The following is a 20110-nucleotide window of genomic DNA, read 5'->3' as shown; positions in this document are numbered from 1 at the left end:
CCGTTCTATGATTCTATGATTCTACGATTTCACATGCTGGCTTGATCCTGCCATCTGCTCATGCTTTGCTGTTTGCGGTTGCAGACGTATTTGGCTGGGCCTCCTTTCTGAGGGCTTTTTGCAATCATTTCACAATCCCCTGACACCGCGACCAGCACAACAAGGAGTCCTGCAGGAAGCAGGGCCAGCCTTGCAGGGCTGGATGCAGTGTGTCCCCAGCAAACCCAGGGCTGCCTCCAGCCCTCCCACGGCAGCCCCGGCTGACTCCCAGAGTGTGGGTGTCAGTTCCCAGGCTCTCAGCAAAGCCCAGGCCAGAGCACAGCCTCATTAATAACTTGGTTTAATGCTGCTTTCCCAAAGCTGCTGGGAGCACTGAGCCCCTTCTTTGAGCAAGTGGTGTTTGTCCAGTGAGTTTTGGAGCCAGAGGCAAAAGCTCTCCTGGCAGCAAAAGACAACACACACAAAACTGGTTTGTGCCCCTGTGTTTGCTGGTGTCTCAGGACCCCTTGGTGGGGACGGATAAGCAAACAGGACAGCTCCACCTTGCTGGGCAGCTGCAAGAAGAGGGGACTTGCGTGGTCCCTCTCCTGTCAGCCAGCAACTCCCACCCCTGCAGCCGAGGGATGCATCACCCAGGGAGGCTGCAAAAGCCAGAACCTGGGGGATGATTTTGCTTGGGGCAGGAGAGCAGCCCTGCATGCAGCCCCTCCCACCCTTCTGAAGCCCATCACAACAGCCAGAAGAAGTGAGTTTGGTTGTAAAGGATATATTTTATTGCTTCGCATCCTGTCCAAAAGCCAGTCTGGCTCACAGCCGCATGCTCCAACGTGGAGTTGGGAGCAGCACAGAGCCCGCTCAGCACCTGTCCTGTGCTGGGGGCCAGTACGTTGGACTTCACAGTTTCTTTACACAGCCTTAAAATAATAGACCTTAATGCCTGCCTAATAAGCAATCAAGCCAGATAAATGTGCTTGATAGAAACACTCAGCTACAAGCTTTACTCCAGCCAACACACAGCCTTGCTGATAATGTTAAGCCCCACAAATCCTATTATTGCATTTATATGACTTAATAGACCTTTACTGACCAAAGTCCACGTCTGAAGTCTCTGCAAGCAGATAGCACTGCAGCTGTGGTACAGCCCTGCAGCTTGCTCCTTCTCGGCATGCTGGGGGGAGTTTGCAAGCACAGGGGAGATGCCATTTCCCTGCCAGCCCTGTCCCAAAGGTCTGTCCCTCCTCTACTTGCAGTCTCACCTTATGGTGTCCTCGGGTTAGTGACCTCTCGTTTTACTAAAAGTTTGTAATAGAGCTGCTCTCAAATGGCTGCAGCGTGACTGCGATGAATTTTGCAAAATATTTTATTCCCCCACCTGCACAGCCTCACATGCAGTTTTCACCATGTGGGCTTTTCAAATTTGGGGAGAATGTATATGAGAGGTTTTTTTGTTTTGTTTTGTTTTGTTTTTCAAAAAAAGTAAGCATTTGGCTTAATAATGTCCAAATCTCTGACAACAGCAAAACCAAGAGAGATAAAAGGGGAAAATTCCACTAAAAAGAACATTTTTTTTCTGATTTAATTGCAATTTTGTACCTAAAAAAGAAAAACAAAATCAAAGGGACAGATTCTGACTATCCTTCTCTGAACTACACTGCAGCAGTGTTCTGCAAAAGCTAAAAGAAGAGCCTAGAACAGCCCAGTCATACAGCCACACTGTCACCTTTGCTGTCCCCAAACTCTCCATCTCAGCTGCTATTAATTGCCCTGCGAGGAAGCGCCCAGAAAACAGCCCAGGCAAGACCACGGGGACCTAGGACCTGCCTGGTACCCTATGGCCCTGCAAGCCGAAAAGGAGCAAACAGGTGAGAGGGAAATGAAACTCGGCCATCGTTTATTTGGCAGAAAAATAAGAGCAATCTTCCAGAAAAAGCCAGCCTGCAGCATAAAGGTTACTCTGTGAAGCACAAGGAGCCAGAAGTAGAGCCTTCCAGGAAGACTGAATGAAAGCACAGTCTTTAAATATAAATACAAATGTATAAAATTCCCCCCAAAAAAGTCATAGGAAAAGCTGCCATCCTGCTATGCTACAGAAATCCCCTCTGGTGGGACGGCTGCTCATCTCCCCCTCTGGGCTGTGGATCAGCTCCCACACTGGTCCAGGTCCCCGCTAGCATGACCATGGGGCGAGTGAGGACCTGGGTGCTCCCCCACCACTGAGAGCACCCAGCCGGTGCAGGGAGTCCCGGCTGGGGGATCTCTGCGGCAGGCAGGGCAGCGCCGAGGGGGCTGTGGAGCAGACAGCAGCCCCTTCGGCCAGCCTTGTGGCCAGCGGGTGGGTGGGTGGTCTGTGGATGTCCATTGCCGGGCAGTGGGTCAGTCATCGGTGGGGAAGGCATCGGTCCTAAGGAAGGCAAGGAGGGGGCAGTGAGGTGGAAAGGGTCTTAGCAAGAGCACCCACCCAAGCTGGGAGTCCATTGCCTTGTGTGGTGTGGCTTCCCTGTTCCCAAGCATTGCCTTTTCCCTGCAGCTCCCAAAAAAAATCTGCCTTCAAGGCAAGCCCAGACCAGGAGGGTCCTGTGCCCTAAGCACCTCCACGCTCTAGCCACAGCTCTGGCAGCCCTCCCAGGTGTGGCCCCGGGAGCCAGATGCCTGCCCTTCCACGGGGAAGGATCTGGGGATGGAGGGGTAGCACCCTCACCCTGCTGCCCCCCACTCCCCCCGCCTACCTCTTCAGGCCTGACTTAGACCTGCTGCCGCTTCTGCCGCTTGGGTCTGCCCCTGGGACGTGAGGACTGTCCCTTCTTCTTGCCCTTCTTATCATTCTTGACTTTATTGTCCACGTCCTGCATCACCTTCTGGATGGCGGGGTCAGTGGGAGAGGCACAGATTTTCTTGTTCCCCTTCGTGGTAAGACTGGGGGTGCAGGCAGAAAGGTTTGATGAGGGGTGGGCAGGGGGAGGACCTGGAGAGGGAAGGTCTGGCTGGAGCCAGACTGCCCCAAATGGTCCCAACCACAGGAGGATACTTACACGACAGCACGCAGCAGACATCCCGAGTCGGGTCCCTGGAGGCTGTAGGACTTCACCAAGCTGCTGGAGATGGCTTTGCGGCTGTTCTTCAGGCAGCAGTCCGGGGCCGAGCTGCCAATGCCTGGGAGCAAGGGGGACACATGGGCTTTCAGACCCTCACCAAGCCAGGGCACCTTCCCAGCCCCGGGGAGCACAGCACAGCTTGCTCACAGCACCGAGCTTGCTTGGTGCCATTCATGGGAGAGATGCTGGGACACCATGTGAGGATGAGAGCTCTCAAACCTGGTGCCCAGCTGCAGGTCAGACCCTCCCTCAGAGATATGTGACACCAGTTTCACTGCCGACAGAGGGGAAACTGAGGCAGAGATGAGCTCCTTGCGAAGGACTGAGCCTTGTTCTCCTGCCTATGCTTTTAGCTTGGCATGCTGCTGTCCCACTGGCCACGTGCACACATGCATGCTGCTGAGCAAAGCCAGCACAGCCAATGCCACACACCAACCAGGTGCGCACACACACACCCCCACCCCTACACATGACTGCACCAAAAAGCCTACACCCCCAGCCATGCACGCACCCAAATGCACCACAAACACCCCCTGTGCACCGCGATCTCAGCACCCAGCACCCTGCGCAGACCCCACTGAGCACCCGTATCCCCTGTCCCATCCCACTTGTAGGCGGGCAGAAGGGCTTCGCACCCCTCACCTTGAGTCTGGGCGATAAGGAGGGTTGCGGCCAGGGGCGGTGGCAGGAGGAGGCGCAGAGCCATGGTGGCTGCCGTGGGTGCTGAGCTGGGTGAGTCGGGGGAGCAGGATGCACACTGCTGCCTCGTGCCGAGGCTGCTCCTATTTATTCTCTGGATGCTTTGCTTTCATTTTTGTCCAGCCTGGCAGACCGCCCACCAGCCAGCTGGGGGCTGGGTGATGGAGAAGCAGGAGGGTGGGGGCTTCCTGTAAGCCATGAGCCCCCCCCTTTACAGACACGTCCTGTCTTGTTCCCAGCTGCCCATCACGGCATGGGCTGCCAGATGGGGGGCATGCCGGGGACACAGCCCACATCATGGCTAGATGAATTTGTGGGGTACTGTTTCCTACCCAGTCTCACAACCTGCTGCTACCTGCTCTCAGAGGGTCGGGTGTTGCTGCTTTCCTGCTTGTTCCCCAGGCAGGGACCCTGGCGAGTGGCCAAGCCATGAGGGAAGCCAAGGAGTCACTCTGTTTTGCTTCCCAACTCATGCGTTGCTCCAGAGCCAAGCCATCCACCCCACATAGGTGAGAAGGGGCTCAGGGTGACCCTACATCCCAGTCCCCTGAGCTCCCATCCCTGTCCAGGAGCCTCAGGGACCTCCCCAAACAGCTGAACACATCTGTAGGGCTGCGATGTGCAAGGACCAGACTGCAAACAGGACTGGGGGAGATAGCGCAGCACCATATCTCAGTGCTGATACAAAATTGTGGGGAGCTGAGGATGAGCAGGGACCTCAACCATCTGGAGGAGTGGGCTGACGGGAACCTCCTGAGGTTTAATACAGACGAGGTGTGAAGTCCCATGGGCAGGATGGCGTCACCCTGTGCTGCTGGACAGGTTGGGCATGGCTGGCAAGACGGGCTATGCAGAAGTGGACCCAGGGGAGCTGAACAGGAGCCCACAGGGCACCCCTGTGGTGGCAAAGGCCACCCAAAGAGATGGCCACGTGGCTGGACCAAGCCCCGAGCAACCCAGTGTAACACTGGTTCTGCTCTGAGGAGAGGATGGCCAGGGACCTCCACATTTTCATGCAGTCACCAGGGCATGGTCTGGAAGAGACCAAGGATGGAGGTTTCACAACTTTGGGCAAGCTCTTCCAATGCTTGAAATGTTCTCATGTTGAAAACATTTTCCCCCCTATTTAGTTGGAATTTCCCTTGATGCATCCAGTGCCCCTACCTCTCACCCAGAGCACTGGAACAGGCTGCCCAGAGAGGTTGTGGAGTCTCCTTCTCTGGAGACATTCAAAGCCCACCTGGATGCGTTCCTGTGTGATCTGATCTAGGTGTTCCTGCTCCGGCAGGGGGATTGGTCTAGATGATCTTTCGAGGTCCCTTCCAATCTCTAACATTCTGTGATTTTGTGATTTGGGGTGATTCACCCTGCCCCAGAGCCCCTCTGAGAAGATCCAGGCCCTGGCATCTCTCCTGCTCCCCTGGGCAGCCCCCCACCAGCAAGGACTCCCCTTTACTGTCCCATCCCCAGCTTCACCACCCCACCGTTCACAGCCCCTCTTGGCCTGCCCTGGCCTCCAGCTCCTTGGACAGCCCCAGTCCTACTGCCCGTGTCAGCTGTGTCCTGTGAGCCCCAATGGGATGCAGAGCCCCACTGGTGTCTACGCGATGCTGGAGAGGGGCAGCAAGCCCCTTCCCAGACCCCGCTGCCTGTAAGCAGGGGTGCAGCCCCAGGACTTTTCACGGGTTCCTGATAAGGACCCTCATAAATAGTTATCGAGGGCAATGAGTAACTCAGAGGGAGACCAAAGTCCCGGCTGCTGTAGAAAGCAGAGCTGTGATAAGATGCCCGCAGTCTTGCCCGTCCTCAGCAGGGAGGGGGCAATGCTGGAGTGATGGCGGGGGGCTCACCAATAACTGCCCTGCAGCCCTCCCTTGGGCAAGGAGAGCAGCAAGCTGCAGCATCTTGCTGCCTTCCCTGGGGACAAGCTGGGCGCCTGGGGCAGTGTGGGATCCACGGCTGCACTCCTGGGGCTTCCTCCATCACCCACGGAGAAGAGAAACAGAGCTCGGGGGTACCCATGCACCCAGCACGTGGATGGGAGGAGGCAGCTCCCCACACACACATGCAGGACCAAGGTTAGTGTGGCCTTGGGCAGCAGCCCCTGGGCCATGTGGCAGGCAGGGGCCACCATGGCAGGCAGGGGCTACCAGCAGCTGCAGGTCGCCTGTGGGTGCATCTGTCCAGGGTGCCTGGCAGCATGGGGAACTAGTCCCTGGAGGCATCCTGTGTGCTGTCACTCATCCCTCCAACCCCAAAGCACCAGTGGCATCAGGACAGGGCAGGAAAAGGACAGCCATCCTGGCACTTATCGCCTTTCCAGCCCTTACCTCTGCAACCTCTCCAGGCAGCAGTGCCCAGGTGCTCACCTCCACCCTTGTCACAGCTGGAACACTGTCCCTGTGCTGGAAAAGCTGGGGGAGCACTGATCTCATAGCCATCCACCCTGGCTTCTCCCAGAGCCTATGTGGTATCAGGAAAAGTGATGTGGAGGGAGGGGAGACATGTCACAGATCGCCCCCAGCACAGACCAGTCCAGCCCAGGGCTCCCTGTGCTCCCAGAGGAACCCAAGAGATCTCTGCAGTCCCTCTGCAGAGCCCAGATCCCTTCCTTGCCCAGTCCCAGCCACGGCAGCAGGCATTCGGAAAGTCCCTGGCTCTCTGCGTGTTTTCAAGACACCGCAGCAGCATCCTCTAGCCAGAGGCCAGCCCCAAACGTAGCCTGAGATGCTGAGTAGGGTCAGAGCCCACGTTCCCTTCATTGGCACCAGTCTTTGGCAATGCTCTGGTTGCTGTGATTTTTACACCCCAAACAAAGCAGCTGGCTGAGCAGACCCTCGCTACAATCCTTCCAGGGAAGGCGGATTGGACAGGACCCAGGAGGGAACAAATTAAGGACAGGGATACTTGGCCATTGCTTCAGCTGAGCAATGCAGATGCACCTGCATACCTGAGCAGCAGGACCCCACGGAAACCAGCCTGGGGGTCCACGACCCATCTCCCCTCCTGCTGCCCTTCCCTCACCTCCCCCTTCCCCCGTTCACTCCTTCCTCTCCAAGTGTGTTGCTCTGTCACCTGTCACCTCAGCTCAGGAAGAAAGCTGGGAGCTTCCAGCAATGAGAGAGGGGTGAGCATCCCTGTTTGCAGGGGTGTCACAAGGCAGACCAGCCTTTTGGGATACAGAAGCTGCTGGAGGTGGGGGGTGAGGCAAGGCTTTTTATGGCTCTCCAGCACTAGCAGCCTCCAGCAGCTGCTCTAGCCAGGCACAATTTCGTGCACGCACCCAAATAAACCCATTTCTTACCAGCTTGGGCTCCTGCAGCCACTGACCTTTTCCCAGAGCTCAGAGATGCAGGATGGAGACAGAGACAGGGAGGGGGACATAACCAGGCAGGGTGTCCCTCTGCGGTGTCGCAGCTGCAGGGTACTCTTTTCTGGCCCCACGGTCTGTGTCAGGCACCATACAGAGCCTTTGCAACAGGGCTTCATGCAATGGTGCCTCCAGCTACCCTCCTGCTCGGGCAGCCCAGCTCCAGCCCTCCATGCATCCCTATGGTGCAGGGACCTCCAGACTGCAGGAAGAGGGGAGGGTGTCCTAGGCAGAGACTATGATGTCCTTACACACCATGTGTGCAGGAACAGTGGCACCATAGCAAAGATCACTAAACTGCCTTGCCTGTGAGCCCTTCCCAGGCAGTGAAACCACTGTGGCAGCTTGTAGGGACTCACTCAAGCCTCCATCCCAAATGCTTCCTATGTTTGCACCCTGCACCCTGTCACCAGAGCCTGGAGTTTGCCCACAATTTACTTCCCTGGCTTCCAGCATCACAGTTTCCTGGCATCTCACCCTGTAATGCCAGAAGATCCTCTCTCCTCACCCCTCAGCTCTGGGCTGCGCTGCAAAAGCCCCCAGCTCTGTCTCACTTAACTAGACAGCAGGGTCTTCTCCCCAGGTGGCTCGGGGCTGCGAGCAGAGGCTCCTCGGGTACACACACAGACCGAAGGCATCGAGGAGAGCTAAACAGGGGGACTGGGAATTTCCAAAGCCTTCTGGATGCTGCCTCCAAGTTAAAGTCACTACTAACAGGAACAGGGTCGCACAGCTCAGCTTAACCCGCTGACCAGCAAATTCCTTCCAGCAGAGGCCCCGATTCCCAGGACCCACTGCAGAGGTAGTTTGCAAAACCCAGCATGGAAAACCCCCACGGCTGGGAAGGGGAGTGAGCTGCATGCCAGGCACACCATATAGAAACACCGTATAGCAAAACAGTCTTCGGGAAGTGCGAGAGAATTGCTGGAAGCCAGTGGCACACGAGCCCGGCAGGGTCCCTGCTGGCTGCCGCACGGTCCCCCGGCATTCGTTTCGGGATGAGCACAACATGCTGGGAAGGGCAGGGAAGCCAGCTCGTCGGGAGTCCCCTCCCCGCGCACAGGCGCTGGAGCTGGCTGGGCTTGGAGAAGGTCTTCGGCCAGAGAAGTTTGTCCCCTGCCATGGCCCAGGTGGAAATTTGGTTTCTCAGCTGTGTGGGGGTGGAAGGAGTTAACCCTTTGGTTGCTAGCATGACCACAGAGAGGCTCAGCTGCTTTGGGGCAGGACAGGCTCAGTGCTGGAAAATGTGCATGGGGCGGTAGTGAGTGGGCTGAGAGGGACCCGAGCAGATCCTGTGCCCTGGAAAGATGCCCTCTTCCTGCAGCATCCTCTGCGTGGTGTGCAGTGCTGCCCGTAGTGCTCCCTCAGACCCAAAATCAAGGGACAGGGCAGGATCTGTGTTTTGTCTCCCTGTAGAAATCATGTGGCCAGGGTTGCTCAGCTCTCAGCCCTCCTGATCCAGGCATTACCCAACACACAGGATCCTCTGGGCTCAGACTGTTGTGGGTATGCACATTTGTCACTTACGTCACCAGTAAATATTCAGTGCTGAAAGGGGTGATGGCTCAGAGCCTCTGTGGCACTGCAGAGACCTCCACAGGGTGGCCAAGGTTTGTGGTGGAAAGGGGACACAGCAAGAGGCTCCTGCTCTTGGCAGGAATGCTAGCCCAGAGAGCAGGAGATGGTGCAGGGAAGAGGTGGTCACCTGGTGTTTGCACGTACCCCTCTCAGCCAGCCTTTGCACCGACCACAGGACCAGCCTTCACTCTTCTACTGAGCAGCACATCAGTCCTCCACCCAGAAATCCCATGGTTCCTCATACGGCAGCATAAAGCTCAGTGGAAACTGCTGGCACCAACCCAGCCTTCACTGAAAGTGGAGATGTAACAAGTCATATATGTTCTCATGGTAGAGCGAGAAGCAGCACCCAAAGCAAGGCATGGCATGCGTGCCAGCCCAGCCAGCAGCCTGCGCTGTTTGAAACGGGTGCCATGGCAGGGCTCTGTGCAGGCTGAGATGCATACACACATACGCTTCGTGCAAAGGCATCATCCTGGAGTGTGAATTCAGAGACACTCAACAAGCTGCTGGGAAAGAAAGCCAGCTGAGTGCTGTTGGAGAGAAAACTGCTCCTTCTCCATCTTGTGATGTCAGACTTTGTACCTGACACCAGGCAGAGCTGTGCTGCAGATGGCCAGTGTCCACCCAGCAGCTCGCTCTGCCCTGCACTTCTGGCACAAGCTCAGCTCCATGGGCTGGAGAGCCTGGCCCCAGCCTCCAGAGCAAACAGCAGTTGGCACACGCAGTAAGTTCATCAGGAGGGGGGAAATGGAGACAGAGAAATTAAAGACGGCTGAAGGGAAATGAAGCAAAACATGGAGAAGGCTCTGGAGAGTTTGCAGAAGTCATGAGAGCAACACGGAAACTAGGAACTGGATATGCTTCAGCCAAGACCAGAACACACCAGAGAGGGGCTCTGCTGCTGGTGGTGGCTCAGCCAGCAACCCCAACCCAATGCCCAGGCAGCGGTGGTAGAAAATGCAAATGCAGAGACAAAGCAAAGAGAAAGGAGACGAAGCCTCACAGGACTAGGGCACCGACACCAGGCAGAGACCCACCACGTTGCCTGCCAGCTTCATGGGCCACAAGCTTCTGGACTTGGCATCAGAGGGAGTACCAGTGTCAGGAGGGCACCCAAACAGCAGTCATCTGAGCCCTTTCCAGCAGCCTGCACAGAAAAGAAACAGCTGCTGGAAGAGATAGAAATGGCCAGGGGGCTCCAGGAGCCCACCTCCACACTGGAGAGGTCTCATCCTGCCCGAATGTAATAAAAAGATTGGAAGAAGTTATGTACTCCATACTAAATATAACTGGTCATTAACAGTAATTCAGAACAGCAGGGCACAGCGATGAAGCTGTCAAAACCCTGCAATAGCTGACCCCACTGTGGGGGCAGCGCTTGAAGATGAGGAGTGACCCGAGGTTCATTTTGGCACCCAGGCAAAGAGAAGAAACACAGAGGGGATGCCCTGCACCACCAAGGAGACCTGCACAATGCACAGCAACCTCCTCAAACCTCCTCCTTGCAACACAGAGCAAGGACTAACCCAAGACTTGGGGAGTCAAGAATGGCCATTTGACCTGGCCATCAAATCGGTGTCTCCAAGAGCAGGCATGGGACGCACGCCTGAACACGAGGAAAACAGTGTTTGGAGCCAGGACTCTTCTTGAGATACCGCAGCCGGCCAGCGTGCATCTGAGCTCTTTGGTTCAGTGGGTGGCTGCAGGCAGCATGCGATGGGCTGGGAACAGTGCGGGGGGCTGGAAATTCCCTTTGGGGCTGGGGATCATGCGAGACGGCTGTTTACAGCAAGGGAAGAGCTGCATGGCCAGAAGCCGGGAGACCTCCCGGCAGCATCTGCCTGCCAAAGCCCCGTAGACCCTGCAATGGCAGCCTTGGGAAAGTCACCCAGACAGTTTGCAAGATTCGTCTGGAGGGTGCCTGACTCAGGCATCAGGGGCAAGGGGAGAAACACGACCGTACCTGTCGATGGGTCCCATCCTGATGCATTGGCAGGAGAGCAGACCATAGATGTTGCAGACGTCTGGAGGAGCTCAGGGCTACCAAGACGAAACTGAGCCCAGGCCCTGTCCTGAGTCCCTCAGAAGTGACTGACTGTTGTCACAGTCACAAAGGGGAATTTTTCCCCCCAGAATACCACAAGAACTACAGCCCCAAGTTCTACCTGTGCAGGGCTCTGCTCCAGGCTCAAAGCTGCAGTTGCCAGCATTGCAAACCTTCTTATGGCTGCACCAAGGCAAGTTTACAGAGTCAAGAAAGAGGTTTACAGGATGAGTTGATATGGTTGGCATCACTCGGGAAGAGCATCATCAGGACATGCTGCTATCTCCATTGCCTACAACTACCTCCCACTGGACAGTGGATCACTTAGACAAATACCACAGCCTCTGAAGCCCATCACAACACAGCTCTTGCAGATGTGGTCCATCCCATGCCCCTTGAGTTTCTCTCTCCACTCTGCAGGGAGACGAGGCCAGATCCCAATTCTCCCATGGGTTTCCAGATACAAATCATTTGTTGCCTGTTCCCATCTCTTCCCACTCTCTCCAGAGCCTTATTAGACTCAGGCCCAATGCTGAGTTGGGCAGAACATGTTCCACCAACAACTCACAGTATTGTCTTCACCCTCACAGCTTTAACTTAAAAATAGGCTGATCTGCTGTTGTGGGTTAACCTCAGTAGTCAGCTATACCTACAGCTCGCTCACTCCCCGCCAAGTGGGATGGGGGAGAGTGAGTTATCATAAGGGTAAAAGTGAGAAATCTCATGGCTTGAGATAAAATACAATTTAATAGGTAAAGCAAAAGCTGCATGCACAAACAAAGCAAAATAAGGAATTAATTCACTCCTTCCCACCAGCAGGCAGGTGTTTACCACTTCCAGCAAAGCCTTCATCATTCTAATTAAGAAAATACCTTAATCACATGTAGCAGCTACTCGGGAAGACAAACACCATAACTTTGAAGGTACCCCCCTTCATCCTTTCTCCTAGCTTTTATTGCTGAGCATGACACCATATGGTGTGAAATATCTCTTTGGTCCACTGGGGTTAGCTCTCCCAGCTGTGTCCCCTCCCAGCTTCTCATGTACCCCCAGCTTACAGAAAAGGCCTCAAGACTGTGCAAACACTGTTCAGCAATAACTAAAACATCCCTATATTATCAACACTGTTTTGGTCACAAATCCAAAACACAGCACCATGCTAGCTACTATGAAGAAAATTAACTCTATCCCAGACAAAACCAGTACAATTTCTACCCCTTATTTGATATTTATGTCATACTCGAGTCTCACACCATCCAATACATCCTCATTAACCACCTCCCCCTCCCTTCCCATCCTTTGATTTATAAACAGATATCATTATACAATCATAGAATCATAGAATGGTTTGGGTTGGAAGGGACCTTAAAGATCATCCAGCTCCACCCCCCCTGCCATGGGCAGGGACACCCCCCACTAGACCAGGTTGCTCAAAGCCTCATCCAGCCTGGCCTTGAACACCTCCAGGGATGGGGCATCCACAGCTTCCCTGCGCAACCTCTTCCAGTGTCTCACCACCCTCACTGTAAAAAATTTCTTCCTGATGTCTAGTCTAAATCTGCCCTCTTTCAGCTTATAACTGTTACCCCTTGTCCTCTCACTACACTCCCTGGTAAACAGTGCTTCCCCATCTCTCCTGTAGCCCCCTTCAGGTACTGGAAGGCTGCTATTTGGTCTCCTCAGAGCCACCTTTTCTCCAAGCTGAATAACCCCACTTCTTTCAGCCTGTCCTCACAGGGGAGGTGCTCTAGCCCTCTGACCAATTTTGTGGCTCTCCTCCTATCATTCCCTTAGTCTACTGGGTACCCCTGTAAATGTCCACAAAACACCCATTGAGTTCATCCATGACTTTGGGCTCCATCTGTTATGGTGGTCACTCAGGACAGGAGAGTTGGTAAGATGCGTGGAGTCACTGGGCACCAAAGCCATCTCAGGTCAGGTCACTGCTGCACTTGCACTTCTTGTAGGGCTTGTCCTCCTCGTTCAGGTGGTTCCTGCTATGGTAATTCCCATAACGTGCAACTCAAATAATGGGTTACAACAATTTAAAGGTATTTCTACTACAATCTCCACCCCTGGTCCCTTTTAGGTTTAACATTGCAATGAACTCCTCCCCTTGCCCCTGCTCTGCTGTTACTTATGCATGGGCCACAGTCCCTTCAGGGGTATACCCATTGTGGTGTGGACTTATCCACGGCCACAGATCAATGTGTACCTGATGCACCAGGAACATATCCACGGCCACAGACACGCTGGAGTGTCCTGCTCCCGCATGGATCCATCCGCAGGTCACAGTCCCTTTGACTCAAGTTCACACTGGCATTCCAGCCTGTCCAGTACAGCAGCACAGAAGCAGGAGCGATGCCCTGGCCATCTGCCAGCCCAGAGGCATGGCCATTGATGCTATCAGAATGTTTCCAGGGACAGCAGAGTAAGATGATAAGCAGTACAGCAGTACAGCAAGCAGTGAAAGCAAAAAGCAGCCACTAATGAGCACAAGATTCTAATATACAGTAGGGCAAGCAAGACTCCTGGCAAGCACAGGAGCCTGCCAATTAGCAGCTAAACAGCAATAACAGCCATAAATTTGGTCTAGCACACTCCAATCAAATCTGTCATTATCTCAAACCCTTTGAGCCCCACGTTGGGTACCAAAAACGACTCTATCCAAGCCAAAAACCAGTACATCTGCCATGTCCCACCTGAACACCTTTCTATTCCCTGGTTAGAGCTTCACCAGATCACTCTAACTCTGCCCATGAGACTGTGGAAGGCTCAAGTGGGATCACTGAGAGCACAAACTATAAGAACCAATCTCCTTCTGACACTCAGGTCAAGGAGCTTTATTTTGATAGACATGAAGGACAGAAGCAATGGTTATGTTCATCCTGTCTGACCACAGGCTGGGAGCTACCATTGACTGAGCCCACTGCCCGTGATCGATCAGGTCAGTTCCCCCTCCACAAGCACAACCCAGGTAGCCCTGCTGTCCATCAGTATGTCCAGTCTCAGTAGTCACAGCAGCCGAAATGACCTGTACTTACAAAATGTGTGTCTAGCACAAACACTGGGAAATCACAAACAGGGCATTGGAGCTGATGTGCTCTTGTGCACATGTACATCAGTAAGCCACCACTGACACTGTGCAGTTCTGGAGTTAGCCTTTACCAAAAAATTGGATAAGGCTTTGAAGAAAGGATGAGAAGAGATTTATAAAGATATTTCAAAAGAGCCTGATATGGCATATCCAAGCCAGAACCTCCCTCTTATAGCACTGCGGAAGCTTTAATTGATGTTTCTAATGGGACAGCAGACTGGTGTGCAGCCTTCACAGGCACACACTTTGTGTCCTGCCAGATTTGCCCCTCAACAGTACTCAACAGGCACATTTACAGACTCAAAGCTGCAGGGCCAGACCAGACTGCAGTAAGCAGTTCTCTGTCTATCTGATTGGCCATGGCCAACACCTTGTTCCCCCCAGTGACAGTTATGATGAGTTCTCATATCTACAGCATCCAGTTTCCATGAGGAACATCACACAAAACAAGAAACATCAGCTACACCCTCCACCCAATATATCACAACGGGCAGGAGGGACCCCTGGTCTTCCCATGCATGGAGAACTGGTGGCACTTGCGGATATTATAGAGCATTTCCCAAGTCCCTAGGAAGCCCGGGGCTGCTCTGGAGATGCTGGCAGGTCAGAGCTCAGGATGAACCTAACCCAAATGTCCATGCTCCCCCTGCACTCCCAAATCATGAGCTGTTTCTCACTCCAGAAGACCAAATTGCCCTGGAAAAAAAGGATCTTGGCCAAAAAACAGTGAGGAAGCTGGCATCTCTTCTGGAGAAGAGCCCAAAACCTTCTCCCTGACCTGGGGAGATGAACAAGCAATCTGCCTTGGCCCATCTGGTACCTCCCACAGCCCAGAGCTGCTCTATCCTGACGGGCTAGTGTGTCCTGTATCCAGCCTTGTAATGTGTCTCCAGAGCCCTGGCAGGCAGATGCTGCCGGGAGGTCTCCCGGCTTCTGGCCATGCAGCTCTTCCTTTGCTGTAAACAGCTGTCTTGCCTGATCCCCAGCCCCAAAGGGAATTTCCAGCCCCCAGCACTGCTCCCAGCCCATCACACACTGCCTGCAGCCACCCACTGAACCAAAGAGCTCAGATGCATGCCGGCCGGCTGTGGCATCTCAATAACAGTCCTGGCTGGCTCTAAACACTGTTTTACCCCTACAATGGCATCTCTTCCCCTCTGCCCTCCCCTTAGAGACCAGTTCAGTGTGACACATAAGGCCCTTTCCCTTTGCAGAGCGTGATGGAGACGGCAAGATAGTCCTAGCACAGCCAGGGCTGTTGTGGCATGTAGACGCTGGGTACAGGGACATCCTTGTGCACTCAAAGCAGATCTGCCTTTGGTGGCCTTGCTGTTGGTGGCTCTGCACACACCCATCGGGCCGTGCACTGTTTGCACTCTGAAGGTCCAACTCCCCATCTTAGGACAAGAGGTCCCATCACTGCTTCCTCGATGGGTCCTGTCCCGACGCCTTGACCGCAGAGCAGACTCTGCATGTTGCAGAGGTCTGGAGGAGCTCAAGGCTGCCAAGACAAGATTCAGACCAGATCGTGCCCCATGTATCCCAACAGTAATTGACTGCGCTTGCAATCAGGAAGGGGATTTTGCACCCCCAGGAAGACCACAAGGGCCATGGCCCTCATTCCCATCTGCACAGGGCTCTGCTCCAGTACTGAAGGTCTCTGTGAGAGTTGCCAGCATTGCAAAACAACAGCCTCGCTGGAGGGAGACGGGAAGATGTTCAAACCAGCAGCAGAGGATCGTGTGCCATTTCAGTGCCGAAAGCTCTGAGGATGCTTCTGCTCCCTTTGTATTTGCATTGTGCTCCCACCTCTGGGAGCAGGACCTCCAGGAGTCTGCAAGCCCAGAGCCCAGGTCCATACCCAAGCTGTGTGCTAGCTGCTCAGTGAAAGGGCCTTTGCATGAAGCCTGGAAAACCAAAGGCCAAAGCATCTCCCCTCCTCACCGTACAATGTAGCATCCCATCGTGATCCAACAAAGCTTTGTGGACAGAGGGGGAAATTCAATGCTGGAGCTAAAAGCGAAAGCAGGAGAGGTGAGGAGCAGAGTTCAGACCATCTCTTGCTGCTTCCAAGGTGGGCATGGGTAGAGGGCATAGTTACCCATGATGCTGGCGTGCTGTGGGGTTCAGAGCTGCAGGAAAGGGGCTTCAGACCCCACAAAGACGCCCCTCCATTTGTCTGATGTTTCCTGTATCACTGAAAGGGGCACCACATGCTTTTTTGACAAAGCAGGATTTCCTCTGAAGCACCATCTGTATTTCCTTTTCCAAAGAGTAAGACCCTGTCAGAACCACAGTTCCCCTTGCCAGAGAGGTGACAGCACTCAGGGGCAGGGAAGGAGGGCACAAGCCTCAGCGCAGACCTACCACAGTCTGTCAGGATAACCTGAACCCCCCTGGGGTGCAGGAACACCCCCTCCATCTTCCTCTGCTCCTGTCTGCAGTGGCCCTGCTGCTATGGGGAGGTTGTGTGTCCCTGTGCCGTGGCAGCACTAGAACACATAGACTGGCCTAAGGAGGTTTGGGGAGAGGGTTTGGAGCATAAATGCAAAGTCCAGGTATCATGTTTACAACTGAAAGCATACGTAAACCACTCTGCTCTCCAAAAGCAGGGGCTGGACAGCCGACCTTGCACCTCTGCATGGCTCCAGCTTCTCGTGCAAGTAACCTCCACTCAGGGACCGCCACCTCCCACCATCAGGCCCATCACACTAACCCCATCTCCTCCCTGCCCCTCACTGAGCTCCTTTTTGGGAGAACAGATCTTACTGGAACCTGTTGAAATTTGCAGTCACTCAGGTATGACAGGGAATTAAAAGACTAAGAAGACTAAGCACATCTCCAGGCTGCTGAGCCTGAGGTCGGTGTCCAGCTGGGATTGCACACAGCCACTTTGGCTAGAGCACTGCAAAGATAAGGAAAACTCTCCAAACATCCTCTTGGAGGTCAAGCCGCTCTCCCTTCCCACTTGATGTTATCTGCCTTGAGATCTCCTGTGTCGCACACAGATTTCAGGAAAAAAAAACCCGTCTTATTTTAAAACTTTCAATCGCCAGAGATGTCCTCCAGCTCAAGGATGTGCTAGGGGCTAACTGTCTCCCCAGACACGTGCACCATCCTTCTGGTCACCCCTGTACCCCTGTGAAATATTGGCATAACATTTTATTCTAAATCTTCTGGAAATTCCCGCTGTCCTGAAACTTGGCCGGCGCCTGTGCTCAGCACGCTTTGCTGGAATAGGCATTTTACATACGCTAAAGCAAGTGACGCAGGACGTTACAAGAGCTCTTCTGGGGTGGCCACAGCCCATCTGAGATTGTACTCCCAAATCTCCCTTCAAGGACCTCCCTGACACCATGTGCGGTGTCCATCCACCTCCGCTGCAGTCCCTTGACCATGACAGACCACAGCATGCTGGCCCCACGCTGTATGAGAAAAGCTGGGTGCAGAAAGCTACAGCTGGGGGACCTGCAGCCAGAGCCCACCACCAGCCCCAGCATGGGATCAGCAGCATCCCTCCTGGGTCTGCGTGCAGGCAGCCATGCCTCTGTGCCCCAGAGCACTCTCACAGTCTTCTGTGGTCTGCACTGTGCAGGGCTAAGCCTGGGCAACCCAGTGGTCTCCTCCAGCCTTAAACACCAAACTATGTAAGCAGAGACCCAGAAGAACAAGAAACAAGGGGAGATTTGGCACCCACACCTTCCTCTATCCTCACTGCACCACCATGGCTCTCGTCCCTGTCCCTGGCTGCCAGACAGTCTGCTGGCCAAAGCCACCAGCACACCAAACACTGCAGCCCAGGTCCGTTCCCTCCTTCCGCTCTGAGGATGCCCCATAAAAAGCTGTCCTTCCAGTCCCTCGGCACTAAACTCAACACAGTGCAATTTCTGGGAAGCTTTGGATCTCACATGCGTTTGTTGCACTTCCCAGGCTCCCCAGCTGCCCAGCTGTTCCTTTCCATTTGAGCTAATCACAGAGATTAAGGCAAAGACCCAGCCTGGAAGGTTTGCAAACAGCTCCAGCCTGTTTCTACAAACAGCTTTTGCAGTCACACTCCTGCACAAAAGCACACGGGCTAATAAATCCCATGGCATCTGTTCAGGGAATTCCCAAGAAGGGCTCTGTGCTAACCCAGCCCAGCCAGGAGCCAGCCACCAGCTTAAGGACATTGCAAACCACGGGGTCACCAGGCACAGGTCCTTCAAAGGGAAAGGTAAGGGATGCAGCAAGGCTGAAGAAAAGATGCCCAGAACTGTCAGAGGGAAGACTCATGTCCATAACACATCCCACCACAGAGCCTGGGTTCTAGCGTCTCCTGCCCCCCTAGGAAATCTGCCCAGCTGTCACCTCCATCCTCCCAAGCATGCTAAGACGTTCACCCCTTCTGGAAGCAGGGAGCCCACCATCCTGGCAGGGTACAGTGGAGCTGAGTGGCCAGCCCAGGGCAGAGGCGAGCCCCCCCGTCCTCCCAGACAGAGTCCCCTGTCCTCGTGCTGCTGTGCGGCTGCAGGCAGTAGCTGCTGGCTGGAGCCGTGCATTACTAGATTGACTCCAGAATTTGCAGCCTTCAAACTCTCAGGGCCAGGGGACTCCAAGCCAATGTGACAGAGAAGCCACCCTGCATCTCTCCAGCTGTGTGCTGAGGTTTCTGCAGCCACCCACCAAGCAAACTGCTGTCCCTGTCAAAGTAAACAGGTTGTCCTCCCTCTAGTAACAAGCTTGAGGAATCACTCTGAACATCCAGCCCATCTGCGGTGGGTAGCCCCATGTTTGCCACTGAATGAAGCAAGCAGCTTACAGCTGGCCTCCCTTTGACTGCCTGGGTGAAAAAAGGGGATGTATCCATCTGGAGGTCCTGATGGACTACAGTATATGATGGACAGTTGACAGACATGACCCTTCCCAGCTGTTCAGTGTGGAGTTGATAACATAGGGATGAACATGATAGTGAGCTAGGGAGGAGAAAGAAGCCAGATGCTCCCGTAAGAGGTCCTTGTGGCTGAAATGTGCTGTTTTTCTGCAGGATGGTGGAGAAGGTCGCCCGGTGTTGCTGCTTTCAAGGTAAGGAAGATCTTTCCTTGGGCAGTTTGCCTGCAAGAGGTGACAGTGGGCTAAAATGCACTGCCCTGCTGTGATTTGGAGGCACAGGGTGGCTGATGTGCCAACACCAGGGCAGAAGCAGAGCACACAGCCCATTTCCCTGGCAATGCAGAGACCTGAGCAAGCCTGTCCAGCCCCAGTCACATCGAACAGGGAGGTTTATCCTCCTCTCCTTCCCCTCCCTGCCATCAGCCCCCTCATCCTCCTCAGGGCCAACACAACACAAGGCTGGGGGGAATTTATAGCAGGTTCAAATGGCTGGAGATATTTGGCCTCGCTTGCAGCCATGCCAGGACCTCCTCTGCCTGCCAGTGAGTGATTTTGAAGGCAGGCAACAGGCAATGCTTGCACTGCTGCACAGCACTAACCTCGGGCTAAGCATGGTTGGATTTTGGCAGGGCACAAGGTGAGCAGGGATGCGGATGACCTGGGTGCAGGGAGCCTGCCGGATGTCCCATCTGCAGCATCGCAGCTAGAGATCCCATCCCCTTCTCAGCACAGCCAGCCGTTCTCAGCATGATGTCTTTTCCAGGCATGACAGCCCAAAGCTTTTGCCGATAATACGAACAGGACAACTTGGACCCAAAACCTGGTCAGTTACACCAGAAACATTGCTCAGATTTACAGAACAGAGATTTTGAGACAAACAGTTCAGTTAATTTAACTGAGGAGCACAATCAGAGGAAGAAACAGGAAAAGCACTTTCAATTCTCCTGTTTTGATTTGTTTTGTTTTGTTTTAAATAAGCTGAAAGGTACGTGGGTGACAGGCATGGGTTTTCCAGACAGGGGAGCTGTGAGAGGAGCACTGGGGACCCCGTGCTGGCCAGAGGACCCTGGGAACCTGCAGCACTGACGAATGTCCTCACCGTGAACCGTGTCGAGAGAGGCGAGTGTTTCTCATTAGTCAGGAGGACAGAAGCGTCCCAGAAAATCACAGGGACATGACCAGATAGAAAAGCTTTCCGGGTTGACTAACTGTCCATGGATGAGGGGCAAAGGAGGATAAAAGGAGCACGAGGAGAGCACACAGACACGATTTCTCAACTTTGTGATGTAGTGGCAGCGGCTGCTGGGCAGACAGAAACTGCGGTGGCAATACAGTTTCACAGAATCACAGAATGTTAG

General features: G+C 54.1%; 1 protein-coding gene across 1 annotated transcript; it reads right to left on the bottom strand.

The window, feature by feature from the left end:
• Positions 1-2741: 2741 nt before the first annotated feature.
• On the bottom strand, positions 2742-3798 carry LOC104467441 (eotaxin-like). The gene is made up of 3 exons (XM_010081215.1): positions 3735-3798; positions 3030-3150; positions 2742-2913 (listed from the first exon to the last, which is right to left on the bottom strand). Exons 1-3 carry the CDS (start codon positions 3796-3798, stop codon positions 2742-2744), a joined length of 357 nt encoding a protein of 118 aa, XP_010079517.1.
• Positions 3799-20110: the final 16312 nt, after the last annotated feature.

Source organism: Pterocles gutturalis, unplaced genomic scaffold (genome assembly GCF_000699245.1).
Source record: "Pterocles gutturalis isolate BGI_N339 unplaced genomic scaffold, ASM69924v1 scaffold13454, whole genome shotgun sequence".
Lineage (NCBI taxonomy): Eukaryota > Metazoa > Chordata > Aves > Pterocliformes > Pteroclidae > Pterocles > Pterocles gutturalis.
The sequence above is the reverse complement of the archived record's forward strand: the minus strand, read 5'-3'. Positions and strand labels throughout refer to the sequence as shown.

Excerpts from the sequence above, each read along its gene's own strand:
- LOC104467441 (XM_010081215.1), bottom strand. The coding sequence starts at position 3,798 with ATGGCTCTGCGCCTCCTCCTGCCACCGCCCCTGGCCGCAACCCTCCTT. Across the intron at positions 3,151-3,734 it reads CCTTATCGCCCAGACTCAAG|GCATTGGCAGCTCGGCCCCG; the intron begins GTGAGGGGTGCG and ends CCTTGCTCCCAG. Across the intron at positions 2,914-3,029 it reads TGTCTGCTGCGTGCTGTCGT|TCTTACCACGAAGGGGAACA; the intron begins GTAAGTATCCTC and ends CTGCACCCCCAG.